The 27,052-nt window shown below is 56.8% G+C and overlaps 11 protein-coding genes across 11 annotated transcripts; 5 read left to right on the top strand and 6 right to left on the bottom strand.

The window, feature by feature from the left end:
• Window positions 1–246: 246 nt before the first annotated feature.
• On the top strand, window positions 247–1,722 carry MKK02DRAFT_42786 (uncharacterized protein; the record flags this gene model as incomplete). The annotated part of the gene is made up of 6 exons (XM_053092159.1): window positions 247–366; window positions 418–660; window positions 709–1,011; window positions 1,060–1,224; window positions 1,269–1,576; window positions 1,620–1,722. 6 exons carry the CDS (start codon window positions 247–249, stop codon window positions 1,720–1,722), a joined length of 1,242 nt encoding a protein of 413 aa, XP_052948175.1.
• Window positions 1,723–2,497: 775 nt separating this feature from the next.
• Window positions 2,498–4,503, top strand: MKK02DRAFT_42787 (uncharacterized protein; the record flags this gene model as incomplete). Its single annotated transcript, XM_053092160.1, has 4 exons — window positions 2,498–3,139; window positions 3,187–3,562; window positions 3,607–3,842; window positions 3,889–4,503. The coding sequence occupies 4 exons, from the start codon at window positions 2,498–2,500 to the stop codon at window positions 4,501–4,503; spliced, it is 1,869 nt and encodes a 622-aa protein (XP_052948176.1).
• A 487-nt stretch (window positions 4,504–4,990) lies between these two features.
• Window positions 4,991–6,381, bottom strand: MKK02DRAFT_42788 (uncharacterized protein; the record flags this gene model as incomplete). The annotated part of the gene is made up of 4 exons (XM_053092161.1): window positions 4,991–4,999; window positions 5,050–5,637; window positions 5,681–6,163; window positions 6,295–6,381. The coding sequence occupies 4 exons, from the start codon at window positions 6,379–6,381 to the stop codon at window positions 4,991–4,993; spliced, it is 1,167 nt and encodes a 388-aa protein (XP_052948177.1).
• A 381-nt stretch (window positions 6,382–6,762) lies between these two features.
• On the bottom strand, window positions 6,763–9,841 carry MKK02DRAFT_31838 (uncharacterized protein; the record flags this gene model as incomplete). The annotated part of the gene is made up of 5 exons (XM_053088383.1): window positions 6,763–6,810; window positions 6,867–7,997; window positions 8,045–8,152; window positions 8,598–9,656; window positions 9,755–9,841. The coding sequence occupies 5 exons, from the start codon at window positions 9,839–9,841 to the stop codon at window positions 6,763–6,765; spliced, it is 2,433 nt and encodes an 810-aa protein (XP_052948178.1).
• A 315-nt stretch (window positions 9,842–10,156) lies between these two features.
• MKK02DRAFT_31839 (uncharacterized protein) lies at window positions 10,157–11,596 on the bottom strand (the record flags this gene model as incomplete). The annotated part of the gene is made up of 3 exons (XM_053088384.1): window positions 10,157–10,219; window positions 10,312–11,433; window positions 11,552–11,596. 3 exons carry the CDS (start codon window positions 11,594–11,596, stop codon window positions 10,157–10,159), a joined length of 1,230 nt encoding a protein of 409 aa, XP_052948179.1.
• Window positions 11,597–12,776: 1,180 nt separating this feature from the next.
• Window positions 12,777–15,189, bottom strand: MKK02DRAFT_42793 (putative transporter; the record flags this gene model as incomplete). The annotated part of the gene is made up of 12 exons (XM_053092162.1): window positions 12,777–13,135; window positions 13,185–13,394; window positions 13,441–13,458; window positions 13,508–13,550; window positions 13,600–13,826; window positions 13,874–14,064; window positions 14,109–14,188; window positions 14,234–14,292; window positions 14,342–14,362; window positions 14,449–14,621; window positions 14,669–14,763; window positions 14,809–15,189. The coding sequence occupies 12 exons, from the start codon at window positions 15,187–15,189 to the stop codon at window positions 12,777–12,779; spliced, it is 1,857 nt and encodes a 618-aa protein (XP_052948180.1).
• Window positions 15,190–15,806: 617 nt separating this feature from the next.
• Window positions 15,807–17,726, bottom strand: MKK02DRAFT_22629 (uncharacterized protein; the record flags this gene model as incomplete). The annotated part of the gene is made up of 8 exons (XM_053086599.1): window positions 15,807–15,912; window positions 15,963–16,053; window positions 16,115–16,190; window positions 16,248–16,445; window positions 16,500–16,850; window positions 16,900–17,171; window positions 17,254–17,304; window positions 17,522–17,726. 8 exons carry the CDS (start codon window positions 17,724–17,726, stop codon window positions 15,807–15,809), a joined length of 1,350 nt encoding a protein of 449 aa, XP_052948181.1.
• A 1,197-nt stretch (window positions 17,727–18,923) lies between these two features.
• Window positions 18,924–20,701, bottom strand: MKK02DRAFT_22375 (uncharacterized protein; the record flags this gene model as incomplete). Its single annotated transcript, XM_053086554.1, has 8 exons — window positions 18,924–19,175; window positions 19,233–19,362; window positions 19,409–19,491; window positions 19,568–19,864; window positions 19,909–20,025; window positions 20,072–20,149; window positions 20,201–20,398; window positions 20,444–20,701. The coding sequence occupies 8 exons, from the start codon at window positions 20,699–20,701 to the stop codon at window positions 18,924–18,926; spliced, it is 1,413 nt and encodes a 470-aa protein (XP_052948182.1).
• Window positions 20,702–21,029: 328 nt separating this feature from the next.
• On the top strand, window positions 21,030–21,534 carry MKK02DRAFT_42796 (Acylphosphatase-domain-containing protein; the record flags this gene model as incomplete). The annotated part of the gene is made up of 4 exons (XM_053092163.1): window positions 21,030–21,059; window positions 21,184–21,215; window positions 21,262–21,357; window positions 21,402–21,534. The coding sequence occupies 4 exons, from the start codon at window positions 21,030–21,032 to the stop codon at window positions 21,532–21,534; spliced, it is 291 nt and encodes a 96-aa protein (XP_052948183.1).
• Window positions 21,535–21,865: 331 nt separating this feature from the next.
• MKK02DRAFT_42797 (uncharacterized protein) lies at window positions 21,866–25,395 on the top strand (the record flags this gene model as incomplete). The annotated part of the gene is made up of 15 exons (XM_053092164.1): window positions 21,866–22,189; window positions 22,235–22,333; window positions 22,379–22,726; window positions 22,783–22,947; window positions 22,996–23,058; window positions 23,110–23,229; window positions 23,280–23,429; window positions 23,482–23,651; window positions 23,700–23,784; window positions 23,828–24,094; window positions 24,147–24,291; window positions 24,344–24,586; window positions 24,631–25,038; window positions 25,088–25,329; window positions 25,381–25,395. The coding sequence occupies 15 exons, from the start codon at window positions 21,866–21,868 to the stop codon at window positions 25,393–25,395; spliced, it is 2,844 nt and encodes a 947-aa protein (XP_052948184.1).
• A 187-nt stretch (window positions 25,396–25,582) lies between these two features.
• MKK02DRAFT_42798 (uncharacterized protein) lies at window positions 25,583–26,981 on the top strand (the record flags this gene model as incomplete). Its single annotated transcript, XM_053092165.1, has 2 exons — window positions 25,583–25,798; window positions 25,857–26,981. 2 exons carry the CDS (start codon window positions 25,583–25,585, stop codon window positions 26,979–26,981), a joined length of 1,341 nt encoding a protein of 446 aa, XP_052948185.1.
• Window positions 26,982–27,052: the final 71 nt, after the last annotated feature.

Below are 27,052 nucleotides of genomic sequence, written 5' to 3' on the forward strand. Positions count from 1 at the left end.
TGTCATACCGATCCATGCCACTCATCGCGTAGCGCATAGGGCAGATATCGACCGGCCAGCATTCCTCGTTTCAAGCCGCTCCGAGCTGCCGAACCTGCCGCTTTCAATGTGCGCTAGACCCAAGGTAGTAACTCCGTCCACTTGGCATCTTCTTGTTTGTGGAGCGCCTGCATTGCGGTGCCGCCGCGGCCAAAGCCAGCGCACTATGCAGCTCACGCTGACATCGTACTCCAACCCATCATCGATATGTCCACTGCAGCAACCTCAGCCGCCGACTTTACCTGGAATCCGTCCCTCGGGATCAGGATCCTCACTCAGCTCTTCTGCATTGGAGCAATTGAACTATGCTGCGAGCGGCAGCTGGCTGTAAGTCATTGCTCATGCATGACATCCATGGCGAGACTCGCTGACTTCCAGCTCTGGACAGCGATCAAGCAAGCTAGCCCGCCCACGACAGTCGTCAAGACCGCGCCAAAGCCGCCCGTCCCCAGGACATGGCAGCAGCGATGGAAGAACAATGCTATCAACATAGGGATGATGATCATGCCGGTGCCGGGACTGCTCGGTGCATTCAAGAAGGGCGCTCTTATTCCGCACTACCTTATCGACGGCCTATGGCTCGGGATCATGATGTGGGTGTGGACAAAAGCTTTTGCCTCCGTAAGTGACGTCAGGCCTAGAGCTTGGCGATTACTGACACCTTCTCAGGCGCTCTATGGCATCTTCCCCCGCGCCCGCTCTGTTCACAGACTACGGAGAAGCAACGACGCCAAGAATTGGGACTTTGAGGTGGAGACAGTTGGCCCGACGTCTGGTCACCGGTGGACCAACCCCCACGTCAACCTCTTCGCTGGCTTCCTCTGCTCAGCGCTCCTCCTCACGTCTTCATACTTCGGCAGTAGCGACCTCCTCCCCCTCGCCTGCGCCGCGCAGATCATATCGGCGCTCGTCAGCTGGTACGCGCCTCAGTTCAAGATGAAGGTACTGGTCATGCTCCAAGCGGGAGTTATCGTGAGTCATTCGGCACTGCTTCTTCATCACTTAGCTGATGCAACTCAGCTACTCTTCGCCTTCGTCTACGGTATCGTCTTTCTCGTTGGCACCGGCAAGAAGTCGTCCCCTCAAGACATGGCGGAATTCGCCAAGGCTTACCCCGCGCCATGGTTGCTCAGAATCATGGCCGTGGTCAGCTTCAACCTGATCTATTCCATCCCTGGCGCCTTTGTAAGTCTTCCCTGACCGGTTCATATCTTGCACTGACCTCGCAGATGCAAGTCAACATGCGGTATGAGCACTCCCGTGTCGCATCCGCTCCGACCCCCTCAGCACCTGGCGAGGCCGTCCTCGTCAACCACAAAGCCGCAGTCCCCGCCCTGCCCTTGTACCGATTCACCATCTTCGCACTCATCGCCTGCTGCCTGACCGCCGATGCCTGGTCGTATTACACGTCTAGCGAGAACTTCGCCGCCGATCACTTGCTCCTGCTTCTCATGGCTATACCGGCCATCGTGGGCGGGACGGCGGTGTATACTTTCTTCCGGGGAGACTTTAAGGATTGGTGGAACTATTCCGAGAAGTAAGTATGGCCTTCAGCGCAAGTGGCGCAGCTGATAAGCCAGATACCGGCCCGAGATCGACCTGGAAACCGTGAAGGAGGTGGACGAGGATGGGAAGGAGGTGGGGGCAGAGACGGCCGACGAAAAGCGGCCGATCACTCCTTGATTCTGAGTATCGACACGAGCTATCTTTCGCGCTTCTGTAGCTGCACCAGCCTGCCATGTATCCCATAGTATCCTCTACCTGCTCGTCGGCCTGCGAAGAGGCAATCGAGGTGCCTTGATCATCGGCACCCCAACGTGAAATGGGGCTCCATAATAGCTCCCGTTACGGATGCGCAGTCGCGTCAGCGGGGAAACGTCATCCTCCGATAGCGACTCGGCGAGGAGACCCCGTTGGGCAGCGACAACGGCCGAACAGACGACGAGCCTGCATATTGTACTATTTTTCATCCCCGCCCATCTTGTCTTGTTCATCTATACCCCTACCCGACTGCACACCAGAGATCTAGCAAGGAAAGCCCAGCAAGCCTGAGCGCTGAGCACCGCATCTCCGGACGACGCCGCTTAGCTCGGCCCGGACTTCCAGATCTTTCAGCTTCATCTCTGCTGACTACCTCCTACGTTTCAGCTTGACACTACCTCACAGCACCGGATCACTTTGTCGACGACCGTCATCCATCAGCTCCTACTTCATCGTTATTGGTATAATCCCCTGCTCATCGCTCTGGAGTGACTTATCAGTAAGTCGGCTTTCTTTGTCCGAGCTCATTGGCCATGTCCCTTTAGCGCCATGCTCATGCTTCTTAGGCTCATCCCTCCTTCGACGAGCGAGAAATCGGTTGAACGCGTCGCCACATTCGGTCCTATTCGCTTCAACAACTCTACAAGGAGTGCCCTCTACTATCTCAGCTCGGACCATTCCTTAGTGGATAGGCAGGATGGGCAACTCCTCGTCGTCCCCCTCGAACCCCGGGTCGCCGAACCCGGGTGCCTCATCCACTAGCGCTACCGCGCCTGGCGCATCTCAATCCGCCACCCTCCCTCGCTCCTCTTCGCGACCCATCACTACCGCAGGGTCCGGCGCCCCATCCACCTCAACCTCCGATCGCCCTGCCTTCCACTCAGGCCTCACCCCACCCGCTCACCCCCCCTCGCCGCCCGCACCATCCACGCCCCTACTCCTCCCTCATGCTGGTCATCTATCGCCGCAGAACCCCCACGCCCTCTCCCACCCGCAAGCACACGACTACTCAAAAACGGTAGTCACGCGACTCATCATGGAGGCCAAGCTCGCGCCTTTCTACCGCGGCCTGGAGGACTACGAGGAGGACTGGTCCCTCGACGATATATCCAAGGTGGTCGATGAGGTCAGGGCGGCGGATCTCGAGGGAGGAGTGAGCAATAGCGTGACGGAGCGGATGAAGGAGGATAAGGCACAGCCGGGCGGGGTGGGCTCAGTGGCCAAGAAGATGGGCATCAACAAGGCCAAGGCGGCAAGGGAGAGGGAAGAAAGGGAGGCGGTGCTAGACAGGGAGAAGAGGGCTTACTTGAACGCTACAGAGTGTCCTATATGTTTCCTCGTGAGTAGGAATGTCTGCCTATACAACTGGACATGAGCTGATTCCAGAACTATCCCCCAAATATCAACACCTCGCGATGCTGCCAACAACCCCTCTGCACAGAATGTTTCGTCCAAATCAAACGGGGCGATGCTACCCTCACCCACCTGGAATCCGACCCCGCCTGCTGTCCCTACTGCATGGAAACGGATTTCGGGGTAATATATGAACGGCCACCCACACCCACATCGACCCAGCGGTCCATGTCGTCCTCGGCCCTCGCTACTTCTCCGGAGGGCGCGACGAGCGGGTTCAGCCAGGCATTGAGTCTGGGGGATGATGATGATGCGGATCTGAGCATGGGGCCGGGAATGGCGCCAAAGGTGCAGGAGACGGTCAGGCGGAAGAGTGTGAATGCGAAGGATAAGCAGGTGGTCACCATCGGTGAGTTCTGCCGCTTCCCCCACCGGGCAAAGCTTACAAAGCAGACGAAATCAGGCCGGATTGGGAGGACAAGCTGAATGCTGTCAAGGCTGCAGCTGCACGAAAGGCGTCGAGGCGGATCGTCATGCGCCAAGTGGGAGATCGACTCGTACCTATCGGCTTCACCTCGTCTCGCGCGACGGGCACAGCGGATTTCAGCATGTCGATCGGGACGGGGACGGATGAGAATGGATCGAGGAGGAGACGAGCTGCACCTGGACGAGAGCGAGATCTGGAAGAGGTCAGTCCTCGCCAGTACTTTCGGTGGATTTGAGCTGATCTCGTAGCTTATGATCATGGAGGCGATGAGATTATCGGTGATCGACCACGAAGAGCATCAGCGGAAACAGACGACAGTGGAACCAGGAACCAACCTCGGTGGCGGACCCCCTCCCACAAACACCTCCGGCTCTACCACCCCCATCCCCAGCGGCGAACCCAGCACCTCCACCTCCTCATTCCGCCGTCGAGCCGGAACGGAGGGATCCAACTCCCAACCTCCTGCGCCAGTTAAGGAGAAGGCGACCTCCAAGCTGTTTAGCAAATTTGGGAATCGGAGTCGGTCAGGAAGTAATGCGAGCCAGCGGGTGACGTTTGCGCCGGACACATCGAGGCGGGGAAGTATTGCCGGGATGGGGATGGGCAGTGGACTGGGAAGCGGGGCGAGCTCGTCCTCGAACTTACCGGCCGGAGGCGTGGACCACTCGCCTGGCCCAAATCCGTCGAGCCCGCTTGTACCAACTACGAGCTCGTCGACGGCCACGGTTACATCTAGTCCGCTTAGTTCGGCGCCAGGGTCGGCGGTGCCGAGGATAAGTCTGGATATGGCGCCGTTAACGCCAGAGCCGGCGTTTGGGGCGGGGGCGGCGCGGAGTAGTGTGGATACGACGAGGACGGCGTGAGGGAGGGGTTCAGGGTGGGATAGTGCGAGGGTGGTAAAAGGAAGGACCAGGCGGGGGTGTATCAGTATTGACTCGTGGCTGAGGAAGGTGACCTATGCTTCGTTTTTTCGTACTCTAGTCATCACTTCCGGTATATCAGGGATGTACAATTTAAGTTCGCCTCGATTCATACATCATCGTACTGCAAAGTATGGCTACATGTCAAGCATCGGTCGCTCGAGTGATCTGCCTTTCTCATACGCATCCAGCTGTTACATGTCCTCCTTCAGCATGGAGGCGCTCACTGCTACCTACCGTAAAGACCAGAAAACATTTACAACGCGAATTGTCTAAGGAGAGTTCATGATGCACACATCCCCCTTGCACCCGCCTTTACCACCGCCTTACGATCCAGATCCACCCCACTGCCATCTTCCGCCTCTACGATTTTGCTCGAGCCTTGCAGATCGCCTACACGCTAACGCCATACCGGATCACTGGGTTGATATTAGGTGGCCTGAACAGTCAGCTCTCCTGCATTTCGCGTAAAGAATGAGGGGGACCCACCAGCTTCTGCGCTTCGGCCGCGCTGTGCTCTGTCAACTCCCTATCCGCCTCCCTGAGCTCCGCCTCCTCCTCCAATGTAAAGATAGACCCCTGCTCCTGTTCGTCCAGCCACTCAATGAACGGCACGAAAGTGATGGAGTATTTGGGGACGTCGAGTTTCCCGCCGTGGCATGCGTATCCCCCCCAGTCAGGGCCGCGGAAGCGTTCCACCGCGGCTTGTATGTCCTCGCGTCCGAGGTGGAAGGCGACGCCGAAGCTTCTGGGCGCGACGATACGAATGGGGTGATAGTATGATCGCTTGACGAGGTCGATCATCCAGCTGCCCCGCCGCGCCGCGATGACAGACTTCCCCATCTCGGAGTCGGTCCACCCAGTGACCGTCTTCTCTGACCCCTTCGGCGGCAAGAGGACTATAGACTCCAGGACGCCGGACCCATTGTCATCACAATCGATGAACTGCGGCATATTTTCCAAGCGCCACGCGAGGGGCACCAGCAAGGTGGCGCCAGTCAAGCTTCCGATGTTGTAGGTCCGGTCGAAACCCAAAGGCCACATCCGCATGGTCCGTTTCCGCCTCCGCCTCTGGCTCTCGAATCAGGTGCTCCACCTGTTTCCGAGTGAGGTGTATCACCAAATGCGCTGTCTTGGTCCGGGATCGGAGGCCCGAAGGGCCCGAAGGGAGTTCGAAGCGCCAGTCCCACAAGTGGTAGGTAGTAAGTTCGGGGTAGACGACGACCGTCTGGATGTCGTCGAGGCACCCTCGTGGGACCGCCGGAAATGCGACGCGCTGGTCAAAGTCGACGTACTGCAACGACCGGACGTGCTGAAGTGCCTCCCGCAGGTAAGGCGAGAAGGATCTACCGAGGAGACCTGAGGACGCGCCCCGTTTGCTGGCCGCCCGACCGGTGTCCAGCATGCTCGATAGCTGCTTGGACGTGACGCGAAGGGCGCGATAGAGGGAGGGTACGGTGAACTGGAAGAGTTGCTTGGAGCAGCGAAGTAGGGTGGCGAGGGTGAAAGGGGGAGAGTGGTCGATGATGAGGGAGAGGATCAGGGGGTGCGCGAGGACGTCCAGCGGCTTTGTGACGGGCGCATGAGTGACGGACGAGGGAGGCTAATGCGTCAGTCAGGTCGCTCTTGAACTGGGATCGCATGGGTCTCTTCCTTGAAGCAGCTGGTCCACAGGTACATGCCGACAACAGGCTGGAGTGTGGGGAGGGAAGGAAGCGGGACGCGATACCTTACCTTGATTGCCGCCTTTTGCTCAGGCTTCTCCGCTGCTTTCACCTTGGTCGCGACGACGCGCTTTGAGCTTCTCTTCTTGGCCGGCATGATTGGACCGAGCTGACCACACAGTGGGAGTGGTATGTATCGTCGGAGAAAGAAAGACCGGATGGAGCTGGTCTTACCGCAGCTCCACATTCCTCGTCCTAACAAAACTTTTATGCCTCTTTCTGAATCCGGTGGCGACCAGTATGAGCTATCGCAGAATACTGCACAGGCGGCCCCTTTGTGCCCGATCAGGGACAGTCGCTATCACTGTTTACTCTCATGACGTGTGATAGTGTACACCCAGCTCCTTCCCTTGGTACACAATCTCACGTATCCGTTCCTTCGCCTCTCAATCCGCATATGCCATCTCCCTCGTGCCCGCTCCCATACTCCATAACCTCCGTCCCCGTCTCCGTTTGACCCCATCTTCTCGTCTCCACCTCAATGTTGCATCTTGTTCCATGTCCCAGCCAGTCCGTATCGATCGTCCTATACCCGTCAGGTTCTCCCCTGAATCGCCTCTGAGAGTTCCGAGTTCTGCTCACCTCGGACTCCGTAAACGCCCGGGCTACCAGCGCCTTGTCCGCCTTCCTGAGCTCCAGCTCCTCCTGCGCGCTGAAAACCACGCCGTGCTCCTGCTCGTCCAGCCATTCTCGGAAGGTTTGGAAGATAAGAGGAGCCCCGGCGGCAAAATCCAGCCGTCGAGCGCGGTAAATGGGGAGACGGTCCGCCAGGTCCGCAGCGGTGTAGCCGTAGTATTCGGCGCCGACAATGCGGACGGCATATCTCGGCCGTGGAATAAGTATCTGTGTCACGATTCGGTTCCAGACCCCTGTCGTAGCGGACGAGCCGAGAACTGTAGCTGGCGCCTTTCCGGACGGAAATGTTGGTAATAGGACGTGAGTGAAAAGCTTGAGCTTGACGCTCAAGGACTCGCTGAGGGGGGAGAATAAGGGAACGTCGAGAAAGGCCGGAAGTGGGAGAAGGAGTGTCAAATCTGTGACCGAGGTCGGACGGTGGTCGAGACTGAGTTGCGCCGGCCACGCAGATGATGCACTGCGCAACATCCGAACGAAGACGTGGGTGATGTTCCGATGCGTGTGAAGGATGTCTGGGCCATTGAACGCAAACCACATGAGGCCGGGATGCGAAGAGTTGGCAATCATAGTGTGCGTGCGATCGAGACATCCGGGCGGAATTGCGGGTTGGGAGCAGGAGTACGCGTGCGTCTCATCCGTATAGCAAAGGGTCCGTACATGACCCAGAGCTTGTCGCATGGTCGCGCTCGACCGCCCCAGCGACCCTCTCCCAGATGCTGTCAGGCGATTGGACCTTGGCCAGCATGTTTCGAGCATATCCAAAAATTTCGGCTTGGATACCCGTAGATTCCGGTATAGTCGAGTGGCTGCGAACTCGAACGTGGATTTTGAGCACCGAAGGAGTAGGGCGAGAGCGGGAGGGGAAGAGCAGTCGATGATGAGCTCGAAGATGTGGAGATATGAGGAAGCGTTGAGGGTGCCGGGAGGTGTATGACGGATTGAAGAAGGGGTATCGGTTTCGAGGGTGGTAGGGGTGAATTCCGCTCGTGTGCGCTTGGAAGCAGGAGTAATGGGGGTTGCGATAGCGGAATAGCGGGATTCTTGGTCGTACTCTGTCTCTTCAGTGAAGTATCCTGCCTGGGAGGTGTAGTGAACGGATCCCATGAGGTACAATGTTGACTGACAGGTGAGATACCCACGCGTGCAGCGGCACCCCTATTCTCCGTTTCCTTTCTGTCCCTTGCCCGCCACTTTCGTCTTCTTCTGCGAGCCCCTTGTAGCCGGCATAGTCTCTGATTAATGTGCTTGCGGATGTAGATGGTGATATGAGAAGAGCTAAGACGAGGGGAAGACGTGATTCATCAAACTTTGAGCTTTGGATGAGTCAGGCTGATGACATCATGTTCGAACTCCTCATTCCTGAAGGCCTGATCTCTCGCGTCCCAATGGGCGTTTCGGTTGAACGACTCAAGGCTGGCGACGCCAGGTCCTGAGAGAGGCGGCCGGACGGTTGAGTTCATCTCGATATACATGTATGGACAGTTCATTCTTGCTTGACTCCGTAAACCCTCGCTTCCTACGCCCGTTGCCCGTCCGGACCTTCGCCGAAGCTCGCATTGTACTCGCATATCTCGGTATCCGCCTTTCATGAAGAGAGTATGTTGACTGGAAGGTCTACTGGTGGATCTGCATATGTCAGCGTACTCTTCAAAGCGAGACACGGTTAGATCAACTCACTTGCCGCAAGGCCGCAGCGCTCTCCAGAAGCACCCGATCCGCCTCCCTCAGCTCCAGCTCCTCCTCCGCCGTGAAGACCACCCCAGGCTCCTGTTCCTCCAGCCACTCGATGAATGTCTTGAACGACAGGGACCCCTCGACGTAGCGCGGCCGGCGAGAGCGGTACCCCTCGATGCGGGCAGCAAGATCGTTTGCGCTGTATCCGTAATATTCCGCGCCGACGATACAGACCGAGATTGCTGGGATGTCAAGCACGGTATCGAAGTGCCGATCCCATGCCGTCGAGGATAGACAAGGCAGAAGCGTCCCGGCCGCCGACAGTCGTGGTAGGAACACGCGGAGAACCGACATGACGGTGGCCCCGGAATAAAACTTGACGTTGGAGGAGTCGGTCATAGACCACGAGATGGGCATGAGCGCTGTGGCACTCTTCAACGATCTGTTGCCGTATCCTAAGTCGGCAACCATGCTGCCGAGATCGGACCGAGGAAAGCGTACCAGCACCTGGCGCAGGGATCGACAGGTGTTGAATATCCGGTCCAAGGCGGCGTAGGTGGAGGCCTCCGAGGTGAGTGATACGGTGTGAAGAAGGTCTAGGCAGCCGCTGGGAATTGTTGCAAGACCGTACCCGTGAGTCCTGGTTGAGAAGCGAATGCTTCGGACGCAGCTAAGAGCTTGGCGAATCCTACCCGGGGCGCACCGCCCTAGCTGACCGAACGCCACTAGACGGCCCGATTTGGACTTGACCACGTCGAGGATAGACGCAAACTGTTGGGGTGTAACCTGCAGATCGCGGTACAGCCGCTTGGCGGCGAGTTCGAAGGTCTGTTTTGAACACCGCAAAAGTAGGGCGAGAGCAGCGGGTGAAGAGCTGTCGATGATGAGCTCAAAGATGTGAGGGAAGGCGGAGGTGTCGAGGATCCCGGGCAGGCTGTGTTGAAGGGGAAGAGGGGTAAGGGCTTCGGTCGCCTCCGAGGTATCGGCGTTGGCTCGTGCGCGTTTGCCACGGCCGGAGGTGGTGTTCTCGCCGGGAGAGGATGAGATTTTCTGTTCGGACGTCTAGATCGTCAGCACGGGGTCCATCATCTGGCCTGCGAGACAAGGTGTCGGCTGTGTAGGGCGAAAGGACGAGAAAAGGCGAAGAATCAGATACTGACGCGACCTGAGGTAGCTCCTCGATCCTTGCCCGTCTGCGCTTTGCTTTCCACCTGTTTTCCCTCTCCGGACCTCTTCTTCGGCGGCATTTTGAGCCGAAATGCTGAGGATCCGATGAGGGGCGAAGAAAGGGAAGAGGCAAGGAAAGAGCAGAGAGAGTCGAGAGAACGGTCGTTTGATGGCTGAGTCGCGTCGCCATGGCGCTGACGTCATCTTTTTGCTCCTCATTCCTCGCCCAGGCCGGCTATCTGATATCAGGCGGATCCTCCTGCGCGTGTTCCACCACTCGCCTCGTGTCTCGAGGAGGCGTAAGGCATACTGGAGAGCGCTGACTGGGATCATTACATATATACATGCTCGCATTCTGTCATATATTGAGGCATACTCTCGGTCCGCTCGTCCTTTCACTTTTCACCTTCTAACACGCCGGCCTCGCCTCCATCCTCCCCTTCCCAGATCCAGCTCGCCTAGTAGATAGGACAGACTGAGCCATCTTCACTGACGGGAGCCCTGCGAGAATCAGCTGGAAGCCGAGAGCAAACGCGCAAAGGCAACTCACTCCACCAGCGACAACCGACCCTGAACCGAGCAACACCTTGTCCGCCTTCCTCAACTCCACCTCCTCTTCCATACTGAACACAACACCCGGCTCTTGCTCATCCAACCACTCCGTAAAGCTGCAGGCGGTCATACGCAAGGATTTGGGGGGACGAGGCCCGAATTGTTCCCGCCAGCGCTTCGCCACGCTACTAGTCAACTGCTCGAGTGTGCGTCCGAGGTACTCGAGACCGACGCAGCGGACGGGGTGATCTTGGGAGTAAGTGATGAGTGCGTCGATCAGACCTTTGGGTAAGATGCCTTCCGAAGGGGAGTAGATGTTCCCTGGGGATTCGATCGATGGGTGTAGGACGATGCTCAACGCCTGTCGGCTACAAGAGAGGGAGCGCCTGGCGGTGATTGTTGCTGATTCTACTAGGGGGAGGAGGATAGCGATGTCGAGGACTGATTTTGGGAGTTTGTGAAAGTGAACAACAGTATCTTGCTGAGCGAGCTCCTCAGACACTCGAATGATCAATGTGCGTATGTTGAGCCGGGATACGACATGAGAGTTGAGGGCCCGCCTCGTGAAATGGCTCCAACGTGTCGTCGGATGTAAGATCGCTACCGCGGGACCATGAAGACCTAAAGGGGGAACGACCGGAAGCGTCTTGTCCGGCTCGTATTCCAGGAGATGTATCGAGCGGACGTTCTCGAAGAACTTCGGCAGATCTAGAGCGCCCGCCCGTCCGAGACCGTCCGCCCGAGTCTTCCGCGTTGATAGAAGCCGGCCCGAAGCGCCCGATCGTCCGAGGATGTCCGCCTTGGTCGATCTATTCGCTGGTGGTCTCCCCGTCTCAAGCAACGCCTTGCCCTGGTCCCGGGTGAGCCTGAGGTCGCGGTAGAGTATGGGCGCGACCAGGTCGAATGTGTCCTTGGAGCATCGGAGGAGGAGAGCGAGAGCAGGGTGAGAGGCATACTCGAGGACGAGGGAGAAAAGGTAAGGGAAGGAAGCGATATCGAGGGAAACTGCAGCTGGAGCAGCGATACCGGCGTTGGAGGCGATTTGCTGGGCTGAGTTGAGCGCGGTCCCCATGACAATTGACGCATCGTTTCTACTATCGGAAGCAGAGAGACCGGAAAGCTAGTTGGGTCAGCAAAGAGACTAGGCTTGTTGCACCGGGCCGAGCTTGCGGGGAGAGTAAAGTCGCCAGAACTATCGATAGGCCACTTGCTGGAGGAGTAGACGTCGTATCACCAACCTTTTCGACCTTGGCCTTCTTCCGAGATCTCTGAGTCTTAGGCATCGTGCTGTAGACCGAAGATGTCTTGAGCTGATATATGCAAGGAAGGAAGATGTGTGAAAGAGAGAATGGATCAGTATCGGCGCGCGACCAAGCTTGGACTGGATGAGTCATGACGATGACGTGTTTTTTGAAACTCCGCATTCCTCATTCAGCCAGCCAGCTGAGGCGAGCTGATGAGGGCGCAGGGCTTCGCTTCCGCTTGGAATATTATCAGTGGCGTCTGGAAGCGGGCGAAGTCAACGAGGCCTGCTTCTAGCATGAGATTATCAAATCAAAATGGAGTATGTATTGACATTCCGCTCCCTTACCACTTTTCGCTCATGAGGAGTGCACTTGCTCCGATGTCCCCTTCGATACCTGAACTCGTCGATATGCCTCCCCTCCGCGGCCACGCCATGCCATCCGACTCTACGAGAGACCACTACTTCTTACATACTGCGGGTGTCAGCACAAGAAACGGAAACAAGGGAGATGCTACGTACTTAAGTGGTAACCGCCGCCAGCAGGGGTGATTGGGTGAGGGTGTAGGGGATGGGTGGGAGGTGTGTTGGGGGGCGAGTGGTGCCCATGACGGAGACCAGTGGTCCCGAGAGCTGATCATTTGAGGAGACCGAGGGGTTGACGAGGCGCGAGGCCTATATGATCAGCACGAAAGTCGACGGCAAATCTAGCAGATCGGAGAGTAGGGGAATGGGAGCACAAGGCAGGACTGACGGTAACAGAGGAGGTTGGAGTGCGTACATGACGCCCGCGCATATGCTGCGCCCTGTCGGACTTCTCCAGTGTAGCCTTAGGCATCCTGTCAGCTAGCACTTGTCAGCTAGTTGTCAGCTCCCAGATGTGAAGTGATGTTGAGAGGGGATGCATGACGGAGAAGCAAAGTCAAAATCAATCTTGTTCAAATCTTGTTGACAACTTGTTGAATTGTTGATGAGGTCATTCGGTTTTGGCCTTGTATCAGTCCACCATGTAGTCCAAGACGCGTCAAGTTGACTCATCTGATCATATGCCGCGGAAGCGCACTCTCGAGCACACATTGCATCCATGACAATATCAATCGTATCGCAAGAGCTAGTCATAATAACAAGGAGAAGGAAGTATCCTACAGAGATCGAACAATTATACACATCAAATCCCGACTGAGCCCAGTCCCTTTCTCGCTCTATCGCCTCAAACCCATCTAAGCCGCGATCCCGCCATCCACCGTCTTCCCTAGCGTACTCTCATTCTTGATAAACAGCCCAAAGATCCACGCGAGCGACACACCCGCAATGATCGGGATAAAGCTCTCGGTAATGGCCTTGGTGTACGCATCGATCGCGCCTTGTTGGAGTTCCGGCGCGAGGGTGTAGATGGCGGTAGGGGATTGACGGATGAGGTCAAAGGGGACGCTAGCGGCGCGCGCGAGGAGCTCGCGGTTGAGGAAGACGGACTGGACGGTGTTGACTACTCCGACACCGAGGGCGGCGCCGGTGAGCTGGAAGAAGGAGACAACGCCGTTAGCCTGAGGGATGAGGAAAGCGCGGTCATGGTATTCCACTGAGGTCTCAGCTTGAGTCAGGCAGAGACAGGAAGGGGGGAGACATACCCTGGATGGCGATGAGGGGCATCTGGAATGCAGCACCGATACCGAACCCAGCGAGAATCTGGAACCCGATGAGCTTGGCGTTGGAGGTGTACTGGTCGACCGTGTAGAGCAGACCGAAGCCAACGACGCTGATCGGCGGGCCGATAACCACCCAAGGCCAGTAGCGACCGGTCTTGGCAGAGAAGCCACCGGAGACGAAGATGCCGATGCCTACTCGTCAGCTCTAGCCAAACATGTCATAACGCATTATACGTACAGACTGCCAACATGAAGGCTGGGATGTCAGCTGGTATTCTCTTCTCCATCGATAGAGAAGTACTCACGGATGATGTCGATCCCAGACTGCTCAGGAGTGCGGCCCCTGGTCTGGTTGATCAGCGCAATTTCAACCCGTTCTGATCATGAAGCAACTTACAGCTTGGTAGAAGAGAGGAAGCTGATAAGTTCCGCCCAGCATGCCCATCATCAACATGAACATGGCGCCCATCGAAGCGAGCTGAGTCCGGTTCTTAAGGAGGGAGAGGGGCATGAGGGCGCGCTCGTCGAGCTTCCATTGCCACGCAAAGAAGGCACCGCAGAGGACGAATCCGAGGACGAAAAGGAGGATGATCCGCCAGCTGCTCCAAGCGTAATTGTTTCCGCCTGTCGATCAGTATGAGCACGACGGAGCGAACGGGAATTCAGCTCACCCCACTGCAGAGCGAGAAGAAGGCAAGTGATGAAAGCCAAAGACAGGATAGCGCCGATAAAGTCGAGCTGCTTGAATCCGGCCCAGCCTGCCTTTTGGTCGCCGTGGCGGACCGAATCGCGGGCGGGAAGGAGGAAGATGACGGCTGCGGCAGCGACTGCACCGAGGGGGAGGTTGATCCAGAAGCAGAGGCTGAGCGTTAGCTGGGGATCACTATTGGGGGAGGGAGAGCTTACCGCCATGTGACACGCTCAGTGAAGACACCGCCCAGGAGCGGGCCAACGACAGACGAGATGACAAAGACAAAGCCGAACATCTGATCATCAGCTGCATGCCTTGGAACAGAGTGATCTGAACTTACAGCCATGAAAGCAGGTCGTTGCTTGAGGGTGGTGATGGTGACGATGACAGCGAGCAATGCTAAGAGGGTCAGTAGTCTTCCAGCGGGGCTAGTCTCGCCTTGACATACCGACAAACATCCCAGCAGATCCTGGATAGTCAGCTTGTATCCTCATTCCTCTGCCGATGCTTATGTCATCACGCGCCAAGGGGTGAGGGGGATTTATTTTTACGCACCGATACCCTGAACAGCACGAGCGAAGATGAGCATCTCCATGTTGACGGCGACAGCGCAGAGCACGGAGCCCAGCTCAAAGAAAAAGACCGAAGCGAGCAGGACCCATTTGGCCTTGGTGGTCGAGAGGAGTTGACCGACGAGGAGGATGAGACCGCATTGGGTGAGGAAGTAGCTGAGGTGTCAGCTTCGGCGCCACCATGTTGCCCGAGCTAAACTTACGCGGTGATGATCCATGATACACTGTCAAAGGCCTTGAAGTCACTGACGATGACGGGGATAGCGGTAGCGACGATCGACTGGTCCAGGGCGAACATCTGGCGGTCAGCGGATAGCGCACGGACAGTGTGAACTGCACGTACAAAGACCGAAAGCATGAGCGCGACAAAGACGAGGTACAGCTTGAGACCATGGAGAAGACCAGTGTCCTCCTCTTCGGGCGCGTCTGCAGGAGACTCCTTGCCTCCATCACTCAACGCCTTCTCGTTGCTGCTGAGCGCATGATCGTCATGTCCGGTACGGTTCGAGTGGGTCGAGGCGCTGTCGGTGTGCTTGATGGTCGGATCGCGCGATCCGGCGACAGTGGTGCCCGCAGACTCCTTGCCGGAGGAGAGGTGAGGAGAGAGCGTGTTGGAGGTGGGGTTTGCGGTTTGCTCCCCGTACCCATTCTGGACCGCTTCGCCCGCGAGAGCGCTTTCGACTTGCCCTTCGAGCTTGTGGAGACCGTCGTGGTGGGTGGCCATGTTGAGTGAGAGTATGAGAGTGTTTGTGAGATAAGTGGGGGATGAGTAGAAGGACAAAGGGAGAGGAGGGGTTGTCAGGTTGACTCTATATACCCCAGAGGTGCCCGAGGCCGATGCCCGACGGTCAAGATCGAGTTAAAACATTTTGCTCCGCGCGGCTCCGTCCTCCGCGGCGCGACCTGGACGCGTGTTGCTCCGGCACCGCCGCGATTCCTTTGTGCGATTCAGCCCGGCAGGGCCGCGCCCCCCCCGTCGGCCCCCATAAGGCGCCTGCTTCACCATGGTCCAGACCATTCAAGTGATGCGTATGAGCTTTGATGGACTTGAGACAAATTCGACAAACCTCGGCCTCGGGAGCTCGGTCCCTTTGTGGCGTAATTTGACCTGAGGAACGTGGAAATCTACCCAAAGTAGTAATTTGCCCTTGTTTGGCATCACCTTCTCCGCGCGTTACAAACTTTAATGATTCATTGTTTCAATGCGCTGAGCCTATGATAAGATCTGAGCGATATCCTGTCTCCGGGGACGGGCAGACTATTACATTAAGTCCTTGATATAAATCTCTCCTGAGATCTCCTCGTCTCACCCCTACTTCAGAGCCTGCAGCCAGCCGAAGCCTAGTTGGCAGCCCCGCGCAGCTCTCTGAACATCTCCTCAATATCGTCTCTACTGACGACCCGCCCATTGAGTGCATGCGTAGAGAGCATTGACTGAAGCCGATCCCTACATTGCATCAGCTGACATACCGCACTCCAGGGCGGGCAAAAGCTCACTTGAGACGCTGATACCCTTGAACCGCCTCGATAGCCTGAGCCCTTGGGAGATTATCGACCACACGAGCGGTGACTTCGTCCAGAGTCTCTTCTACGCGATATCAGCTATCGTCTTCGGGCCAGTACAGGACCGTGAAGATGGATCAGCTCACCTTTATCGTCGTCCTTTCGCGGCTCGTAGATCTCCTCATCGTCCAGGGGGAACGGCAGTGCTTTTGTACTTTCAGCCTATCTTGTCAGCAAAGACCCCACCTTAACGCAACGGCTGTACCCGTAGAAACTCACGTCTAGCTCCAACTTCAACTTCTCCCGCTCTCCCTCCACGAGGAAAACATCCCCCTTCCCTGTCTTCCCAGATACCGTCTGCTCGCCCACATCGTCCAGCTTGATCCGCTTCGCGTCCCCAGGCATCAGACTCTCTGCCATCCGCCTCTTCCTCGTCTGCTCTACCGTCCCGTCCTCGGCCTCCCCGGTCGATGTAGCCTCTCCCTCGGGCAATGGCGATGTTGCCTTTCCATCCGCCTCCTTCAACTGCACCGGCCGTCCCTTCACCTCGTACCCGCCTTTGCCGTCGGGGACGATCGTCATCCAGCCCTCCTTCCCAACCCTCGAAGATAAGGCCGGATGATCGGCTACGCACGCCGCGCAGATGAGGCCGTCGTAGCTTTCCGAGGGGATGAGGATACCCGCTTCGTCGTCGTCGTCCTCCTCGTCCGCTCCCTGGTTTTCTGCCGGTACCGCCATGGCGCCTATAGGTGTAGCAGTCGAGGTTGGAACATCGATCCCAGCTTGATCTGGCTGAGGATAGGCCTTGACGGAGGATTCCTCTGGGTCGACTGTAGGAGGTTGAAGCGGTCGAAGGTTCAAGCAAGACTCGTGGAACCAGTCCTGCCAATCAGCTATCATCCCTAACCTACGAACGGTTATGCTAGCTCACCTCGCAGCCTATACAGCAAAGCATCCCCTCCGTCTCGACCAACGGGTCATACTCCCTCCCGCAGCGGCAGAACTCGCCCTTGTAGTTCTTGTTGTACCGGTTCTCCGAGTTGTCTTCTGCTGGCTGGATCTGCGGTGGGTTCAGGGTACATCTTCTCCGCTTCGCCGAGGTGGAGCCAGGGAGGGCAGACGCGGAAGGTTCGGGCTGCATGCAGGTCGTCGGACAGTCGCACCGGAAGTGGCGCCTCGTCCAGAGTTCGACGAGCTTGTGGTCTAGTCGAGTCAGCTTAAACGTTTCGAACGTCGTTCGAGGCCTCGAAAGCTGAGTATGATAGTGTGGACGGTGAGCGCTCACCAGAATGGCAGGATATGGAGCAGCCATAGCAGACTCCTCGGCTACCGCAGTCTAACGCGTCAGCCAACGGCCCTTATACGAAACTATTTCTTCCGCAGCATTGTGCCTTCTCGCAGACTCGCCCTTCCTCACCTCACACCGCACCTCTTGGTATCATGGTCACCCTCCAGGATGCCAGCCTCCTTCTTTCCCCCTAACACGGGATTTCCTCTTCACACGACCCCACGACGTCCTTTCCGCCCCATACCCAGCAGAGCTCAGCACTCACCTATACAGCTCCACACGCTCTGCCTCAGATATCCCCTCCCATAAGTACACTCGTCGAACGCATAAGGCATAGCCTCCCTCGCCTCATCCGCTAGTCGGTCTTGCTCCGCGACTAGGGTAGACATGGAGATCTCCGAGTCGGGCGGCAGATTCGCGAGGTATGAGTCCGGGAGGTGAGTTGCGCGGAAGGAGGAGGAGGAGGCCATGGTGGACTGGCTGACGATGCCGAAGGCAATGGGCTATGTAGGTAAGCTTGCGGGATGAAGAGGAAACCAACAACAAGATCAGAGCCTTTCAGCGCAGAGAGGACGCGATCATCACGCGCCTCGGAGAACGCCGATGACGCTTTGTTGACATGATCAAGCGGCTGAAGCGGTGAAGCTTGAAGTAGTGCGTTGGGCAAAGGGGGTAGAAGCAGCTCATACGGAGGGTCGTTGATGTCCCAGCGCTATGCTTAGAGCAGGTCCGATACGATCGAGACTCAGAACTGCCTGGGAGTCGGTCATGCACCTCGTCAGGCGGGAGTCCGAACTCGATGTGTCGAGTTTGCCACCCGCCGGCGCCAGCCTGATGATTAATTCTGTCTGGCTAGCTCAATGTATGCAAAGTACAACCATAGACTGCATAGGCGGTAGGACCAGTGTAGTTCTCATATCATACGACTCAAATGTAGCTCCTATGTGTTGTCAAAAGTCAGACCGGCCTTAGACCAATAAGCCCTAGGGCGGTACCGCGGTGCAAAAAGATGATCATGATCAACCCCTTGTTGCGTGTGGTGATACCTCCCAGTTTCCCGATCCGCGATCCCCCTTTCAACATAGTCCACCGACTATCGTTTTCAATGCTCCTCAGAGTCATGCTGCCCGGTCTAAACCTCACAATTTCGTATCCGGAATTTCGTATTCATTCGCTCGGTGGTCGTCGCTCGGTCATCCGTTCGATTCTCTCATCGGTCTATTCACTAATGCCATTGCTAGAGTGAGCTTAGAGACGGCCATCACAGGGCTTAAGAGATGCCGAACCCAGGTTTCAATCTGGTACCATCCCTCCCGACCTCCTCAGCAGCGCCCCGCCGAGAAAGCAGGAGAGAGCCCATACACGCCAGGCATTTGTATTCAGCGCTCTCACCGGCCTTTCCATCCTGGCCAAAGGGGTTGATCATGATACTATGCGTGCCTCCACCGCCCGGGGACGGGATATCCCCGTACGCGACTTGCGGGAATATGAAGTGCCGGGTATATGGTGAGTCAAGAAATGTCTCAGATTGTAGTCAACAATAACAAGGGGGGCGGGTGGCAAATGTGGCACTTGGACAGGAAATGCCACTCTGTGAGTATTCTGCTAGTAAATGAATCAGCATAGATCCGATGATATGTGTGCATCCCCAGTCCCAGCTGAGCGTTCTAGACCCTCGCCATCGAAGTCCGCTTCCGCTCCTCCCTCACTCCGAACTCCTGTACGTCTACCCGCGGTGCCCCTTCCGCCCTCTTCCTCAGCTCGCCCCGTAACATCACGCCTAGCCCCTTCGCACCTCGACCGACGGTATAGAAAGCGTCGATAGGGGGTTTGGCAGGTGTGTAGAGGCGAGAAAGGGTTTTGTGCCATCGTAGCTGGGAGGTGAGGAAGGGGACGAGGGAGGTAGAGGGGTCGCCGAGCTGGCCTGTCAGCTTGGACCCCGAAGGGCGCACATGCAACTAAACTCTGGAGCTTACAGGATAAGTGGTGATCGGATCCCAGATGACGGGTGATATCTCCGTTGGCGTATTCTTGAAGTCGCATCGATCAAGAACACCGCCAAATTGCCGTTCTGCGTGTGCCATGAGCTTCGAGTGATATGGGCAGCTTGGGCTCGTCAGCTCATACTCCAAAGGGCAAAGAAGTGACTCACGGCATCAGGACGTCCATGACGGGGTTGGCGAGATTCAGATCTTGACACCGCTCAATTACAGCATGTACTGCGAAATCCGTTCCCTGTTCGTTAGCTCCGGCCTTGAAAACCCTCGCTCAAGCCCTGCCTTCCGTCCAGCACCCAGACTAGGAGACTCACAGTGACTATCAACACCTTGCTCGAATTGATCGTGCTCGCCGCCGCCCACTCCTCCCCATCCTCCTTCTCCCACTCCCTCTGCATCCCATGTATCTCATCCAGAATCAACTGCATCGCCCGCTTCTTGTTCCTCTCTTCTCCATCTTCGCCAACCAGCGGGTCGTCAAAGGGCACAAACATCGAAGGGGATGAGAGCGAGTGGAAGTGTCGAGCCGAGAGAATGGTTGTTTGATAGCGCTTTTTGGAGACTTTTGGTGGGTCGGGTGGGAGGCGGGCATATATACTCTGGGTGGTCAGCTAGGGTACAGGGCGGCGGTAGAGAGACTTGCGGCTAATCTGACACCGGTCTGGAGGTCCAGACGGCCAGCGACGACGAGGGCGGTAAGAGTTCCGATGAAGCCGTGGCCTGCTAGATGTGAGGTCCCGGGCGGTAAAAGGGTGTTGTAGCCTGTTCTTTCCTGGATAGTCAGCTCAGACCATCTCGCAAGGTCAAAGCGGGCCCACCTGTTCACTAGCGAGGATAGCCACCGAAGCACTCAGGATGAACGCGGCCGTGACATCTGGTCTCGCCATAAGCTCGCTCTGGTCTATGAGCTCGATCCTGCGGCAGAACGCCCGATTTGCTTAGCTCACCAGAGTCCTACCTTCCACCCAGCCTCTCAGCCACGCCCTCATACTCCTCCCTCCCCTCAGATGGCCAGCGAACTCTTCCATCCCCTTGGTCATCTCATACCCAATCGTCATATCTGGCTCCAACAGCGCCTCCGACGCACGCTCCCATACTAGCAGACTTGCCGCCGTCGGTGAGTGCGGTGTATGTGGATATGAGCCCTGCCTGTCAGCTTGAAATCTAGCTCACAGCGACTGGTGGCTCACGAGACCAGCAAACAAGAACGCCTTGCTCTCTGTTCCCCCGTCTGCTCCCACTCGCAGCGCTGTAGCCTTCTTGAGCCACGCCAGCCAGTCCGTCTGACCTGACGTTGTAGAGGCGCTACGACGCCATGGATCCAGCGGCGGCGTCGGTAGGATCTGAGGCAAGGTGATGAAGGTTCGAGCATGTCGGGGTGCTTGTGCGCGTTGTGCCTGGACGCTGAGGCGGGACGGGCCAGCGATGGCGTTGATACTTGGCCTCATCTCGGTGCAGTTGATGAGCTGTGGATAGCTGAACAGCTGAGTTATAGCTGTTGTTGTTCCTTTGCTAGACTAGTGGTACAAGGTGAAAGGTGTTCGAGTCGTGAGCTTGGTTGGAGACCTTGTAGCTTGGCCTGCCAGATCTAATACAACCGGCTAATCACTGACCCGCGCTAACGTTAGTCCCGAATAAGGCCGCTAAGCAGAATAGACTAATCAGGAAAGATTCCGCTAATCAATTGCGTCATCTATTACTAACGCTTGTGGAAAGCATCTCCACTTGACGTTGCCACTCTCTCTTTACGACTATCACAGGAGACCAATGCTCAGGATGGTGGCGCAGGACTTGATCCACTTCAAAGTGTGCGCTCTCAACTACTCACTCTTCCACTGAAGTTCCAGATCGACTACTGACGCCAGCAGGACTGGGCGCGTCCAGGCAGGTTGAACACTGTTGACTACTGAACTCGCACTGATATCCGAAGGGCGTCAGCTTCCGGTACTTTACTCAGAAACAGTGAGTGACCGCTCTAGTCTATCATTACTATCACTGAGCTGAACAGGGCGACCAAGCTTGGTCTCAAAGGCTGGGTATCGAACAAGCCAGACGAGTCCGTCCAGGGGGTTGCTGTCGGTTCAAGCGAGAAGCTGGCCGATTTGTGAGTTTGCTGTACGACCAAGCGAGCGAGAGCTGAAGATTCAGTCGGAAGCACATCGAACAGGGTCCATCAGCTGCCAAAGTAGACAAGGTGGAGCTGCTAAATCACGAGCAGGGCGTTTCGGACGAGGCGGTGCGGAAGTCGATAGGGAATGTTGCTGGCTTTGAGATACGATAGTGCATGCTATGGCTCACTCGAGGAGCCCTTCGGCGCTCCAGGAAGCTGTGATATGTGACGGCCATCTCGGTAGAAGCAAGCAAGCAAGCTCCTGTCACAAGTCCGAATCTTGAGCAGATCTGTTGACAACTCCGAAACATTCAGGCACGGTTGCAATCGAGCTACCGTTGACCTGTGTGAGTTCGCACACCATCTCTGCCTTCGTACATGATCGGCTTCAAGCGCCATACTAAGACTTACGACGAGCGGCACACTCTCAGGAGTACCGCAGTACGGGGCACCATCGACGAATAGCGAAGCCGGGCCATCATCTCCCATCTCGCCGTCCAAGATGTCCAGCTTTCGCAGGTGGCGTCAGAACTTCTCGGTCGCTGGCCGGCACCGCAGTTCCCCTCAAGCTGCTGTAGCACCTCAGAGTAGCTTGGATCATACGGCTGCTACTCCTACTGGTGGTCCAAGCGACGCATATGCGGAATTGAGGCCCGCTCCGCCGTCTACGAACGGGCACCCGCCACATCCTATCGTGGGCGACCGGCAGGACGGCGATGGGTACGAATGGGAGGAGGACAGCGAGGGGGAAGATATGGACGTGCAGCCGGACGCGTATAGCTGGGTTGACCCAAGTCTGGTGGGGTCGGCCAACCTACGAGGCATTGTAAGTTGATTGACATGGGGATATGATGCATAGCTTATAAACCAGCCTGCAGCTCATAGCACGACCCACCCTCTGGAGCGCATCCCGTCTGAGCAACGGCCGCTACGTATACCACCCACGCCACCAATACCGCCTTCTCCGCGTGTAAGCTATCAAGCAGTGTTTTCGAAGTCTCAGCTGATCGCACAGCGCCGTCCGAGCAACGCGCCCAGACCACCCAAACTCGCCCCACATGACTCGTACAACCTCCTCCTCTCCTTCCAGTCCCACAATACAAATACCACACCCCCTACTTCTTCAATGGATCACTCCAGCCCATACTCTCCCTCCATACAGCGGTCCAACTCGACTGCCGAGGCGTACCAGTCTAGCGACTCGCATAAACGGGTCGTCAGCGTCGAGACGGAGTGGTATGAGCTAGTGGATCAGTCGGTGGTGGATAGTCTGCCGAAAGATGAGCAGAGGCGTCAGGGGCTATGGTGGGAGCTGATCAAGGCGGAGAGGGAGTATGTGCGGGATCTGGCGACGATGTGCCAGGTGAGCTAGGCCTTTCGTGCTTTGACTGGTGATCCGCAGGAGCTGACGCCGTGTAGGGCTTTGTGGAGCCGCTTCGTAATCATCATCCACCTATTCTCCAGCCTGAGAGCCGACTCGACGCCTTCATCGCAGAAGTATTCAGCACAATACAAACGATCTATGAGGGACATACCAGGTTGCTCGCTCAGCTTGCCGAGCGACAGCGGAATGAGTGGCCCTTGGTACGCCGTCAGCTCCCACAAGAGCGTCTGATGCGCTGACACCCGTAGCTTACATCTTCGACGGACCTGTTTCTCGGCGTGCTACTGGAGCTCATGCCTGCCTACGAAGCGGTGAGTCAGGCCATACCGGCGCCAAGCTCCTGGCTACAAGCTGATCCACAGTATATGAAGAATTACCCCTTCGCGGATTCGCGCGTACGCCGCGAGAAAGGCAAGAATCCAGCATTCAAAGAGTTCCTCAGTGATCGTAACACCCTGGAACTGACTCAGCGGCGTGATGTGGTGAGCTCGCCTGCTTGAACGTTTCGAGCTATGAGTTGACGTCGCTCCAGACGGTCTTCCTGTCCCGCCCAGTCACTCGTCTACCCCGTACACTTCTCCTACTCGAGACACTCGTAAAGTACACTCCGGCAGATCATCCAGATACGGAGGAGCTTCCTACCCTGATCCACGTCCTCGCCCAGGCAGTTAAAGGTAGTCAGGTTAGCTACATCTCCGAACTTCAAGTGGGATGAGCCTGAGCTGACGAAACAGCCTGGTATTGAATCAGCAGAAGCCAAGATCAAGCTCTGGAATGTTGCGGAACGGCTGTTGTTCAAAAAGGGCGAGATTGTCGAGCTGGATATGGGGGAGCCGAAGCGGTCTCTGGTGTATTCGGGATATGTGTTCAGAAGGGTTCGGAGCGAGACTGCCTGGCATGGATGGTGAGCTCCGTTGATCGTGGTCATGCGCAAGAGCTGATATATCGCCAGGCAAGATCTGCATGCTTTCCTCCTGGATAATTACTTCCTCCTGACTCGAGATGAGGAGCATGGGAAGCATGTCGTAGTCTCCAGAGTGAGTCTGAGCATAGCCTGCTCGGAGCCGTACTGACGAGCAGCCAATACCGCTCGACTTTCTCCATGTCGTCTCCTTTGACGCCGCCCCGGAACGTCGATCAGACTTTATGACGCAATTACGAGGCGGGACGTACGAACCCCGAACGACGCCGGAACGGCTCATGTGGCCTTTTACCATCTCGACTTCGGCACGAGGGGGCGGACGGTCATATACGCTTTGTGCGGGGACGGAGCAGGGAAGAGCGGCATGGAAAGACAAGATTGAGAGTGCGCAGATCTTGCGGCGATTTGATCTGGAGAGCAACAGGGTGAGTTTGGGAGACCGCCTGGTCGTGGAGACCTCAGCTGACTCTGATGTAGATCTTTGCTAGTCATTCGATCTCGACACCACCAGATCTGCGAGATCCTATTCTCTCGGCGGATGCGTTCTCGTGGCTGGGCCGACGGACTGTGGCGGTCGCTACGGCCAGGTCGGTATACGTCGGATGGAGGAATGACTCGACAAGTAAGTGGGCTGTGTCGAGTGCCGTGCTCTTGCAGATCAGCTGACATGACAGCTTTCAGAGAACTTGTCCGTTTGCAACTCGGTATCATCAGCATGGTCACCATCGTCCCCGACTTTGGCTGGCTCCTCGTCGTCTCCTCGGGCAACCTTCTAGCGTTCAGTCTGAGGGACATGATGCCTGCCAGCGATCCGGCTACTTGGGTCATGCTCGGCAAAGTACAGGCAAAGTTCATGAGCGACCCGGAAAAGGTGGTGGCGTTCGTCAGGGTGGGCTTTACAAAGGGGAGACTCCTCGGTGAGTTGCTATACAGCTCCCCTGCACGCAGCTGACAGTGGTAGTCGTCCATGCCGCCCACTCAAGAAATACCAGCAACACCCATCTTTACTTCGACGAGCCCCTCCTCGTCCTCTCATCTTCCTCCACTACCAACCTCGCCTCCTCCCAGCAACTCGATAAACCCCCTTTCCGGCGCTTCGCCCAACTTACCCTTCCCGGACACTGTACCGACCTCTCCTTCTTCCGGCAGACCATCGCGGCGGTCGCAGAGAAACAATTCGTCATTGCCGAGCCTGGCAACCCGGCGCATACCTCAATCCCCACGTTCCCGCCGGACCTAAGCGAAAGGGCGCCGGTCGTGCGCATGATCAATGCCCATGGGGCCAAGAGCGGCGCGTTAGGCATGTACCAGATCAAGGAGAATGAGTTTTTGTTGGTGTACACATGGGGAGCGTGCTATGTCACCAAATGTATGCTGGCGTCTCCTCCGTGTCAAAGAGGGTCAGAGCTGATGTATAGATGGCGAGATCTCCCGCTCGGGCGCCTACCTCCGATGGAACCTTACCCCTTCCTATGCTCTTTTCCGCCCTCCCCATATCCTTCTCTTTGACGAGTCGGGAGGGCGCGCCGAGGTCCGCGATGTTCAGACGGGCAAGATGTGCGAGGTGGTCGATCTGGGCGGGTTGAAGCCGGTTCATCTAGCGAGGGTGGATGCGGAGGTGTTGGGGTTGACAGCAAGAGGCTTGGTGCATCTTGTGGAGGTAAGCGACGATAGACTGAGCAAATTAGAAGAACTTGAGCTGATAATGCAGACCGTTGAGCTTTAGGTCGCCCGTGTTGACTGCAACCCCTGCGGTTCCAAGGACGAGCTACGAGCCAACTCCTCATTCCTTATGAGCGGAACTATTTTGTCCGAATACCGTACACCCCTTCACTGCGCCAATCGAAATCCCCGAGCCTGTGATCACTCTTCCTTCCTTCTTTCATCCACATTCACACAGCAACATCCGAGGCATGTCGTTCGACCGCCTACATCCTGAAATATGGGACCACATCCTCAGCTTCCTCACTGTGCCATATTTCAGGCCGTTATCAGGATGGACGAAAGAAGAGGCGGTCGGGGAGGGTTCGCAGGTCGTGGCTCGTCTGCCGAACGCTGGAGATGCAGGCGTCACAAAGAGGAGTGATATCAGGGTGAATGCTTTGGCAACACTGATGCGTACAAGTATTGTAAGTCGACGCGGTAAACCATATCCTTTTGCCTGATCAAACACAGCTTACGAGACAGGCATTCAATAAACTCGCTTGTCGCCCCCTATACACGCGGATCGTGACGGACAGATGGGCGGAGCTCAGTCACGGGGTCCAACACCGTGGCCGCGCCCATCCCTCTCTCGAGTCCCCCTTTGAATTGCTCGAATACACCACGCACCTACAAATCGAATACCGCCAAAAGTTCGGAGAGGTATCTTACTTGGATATCTTTCGCGGTGACTGGCGGAATTGGCTCGTCGTCAGCGCGGTCTCCCCATTCGAGGCGGCCATGATCCGAGGGGTTACCGAGATTGACGACGATCCCTCAACCCCTCTCGGCACACTTGTGGTTGCCTTCGGACCGGTACCCTTTCCCAACATCACTCACCTCACCGTCGGCGCAATATTTGGCGGGCAAGACGCGGTATGGGATGTCGCGGCGGACTTCCGTTTGGCACCTTTTGGGCATCGCAAGACCCGCATCGACCCAGAGGTGATAGTATGGGATGTATTGGCGGATAGCAAGCGGAAGATGGAGGAGATGTGGCGGAGGACGCCGCTCCAGGAGTACTGCCAGAGGGGCAACGCCGGTCCCCTCAGTCTTCCGCCGGGGGTTCACTGGACCAGCCGACCCCTTATCCCCTCTCTTCCTCCGCCAATCTTCAACTTTCACTTCCACGTCGGAATGCAAAGTAGCGAAATCCCAATGGGCTGCCCTCTTCCTTGCCGCTGGCTCCAGGACGTCCTCGACCCCACGCGTCCGCCTCACTCCGTTCTCCCCGTCTTTCGCAAAGCCCTTAAAATGAACTACAATCTCCGACATGCGGCATGGACGGATCCCGAACGCAACATCCATATCGATCTGGACTACCATCTCGATATTTTTGCGAACCCAAGTGACTTCCACACGCCCTACTACGCGGCGGCGGATTCGGGCATGGTGAAAAAGCCTCATACGGCGGCACTGAAGAAGGCATTTGACGAGAAGCAGAGGGCGGAAGCGGCTAGATTGCAGAAGACGCTGCATAAGGACGTGCCCGCGCAGCATTTCTTGAAGCGTGTGGCAAAAGATGTCATCGTCTGGAAGCCTGCGGTGGACTTTCCGCACTGCGCGGCGTGCGGGTGGAACTATGGGGAAAGACTGGGGAAGGGCTGTTGAGGGGTGGCACGTCGGGATTGGACTCGTATCTCGGCCGATACATCTTTGGGTGAATAATAACCCTCTGTTGG

Source organism: Dioszegia hungarica (assembly GCF_025882075.1).
Source record: "Dioszegia hungarica strain PDD-24b-2 chromosome Unknown MKK02contig_6, whole genome shotgun sequence".
NCBI lineage: Eukaryota > Fungi > Basidiomycota > Tremellomycetes > Tremellales > Bulleribasidiaceae > Dioszegia > Dioszegia hungarica.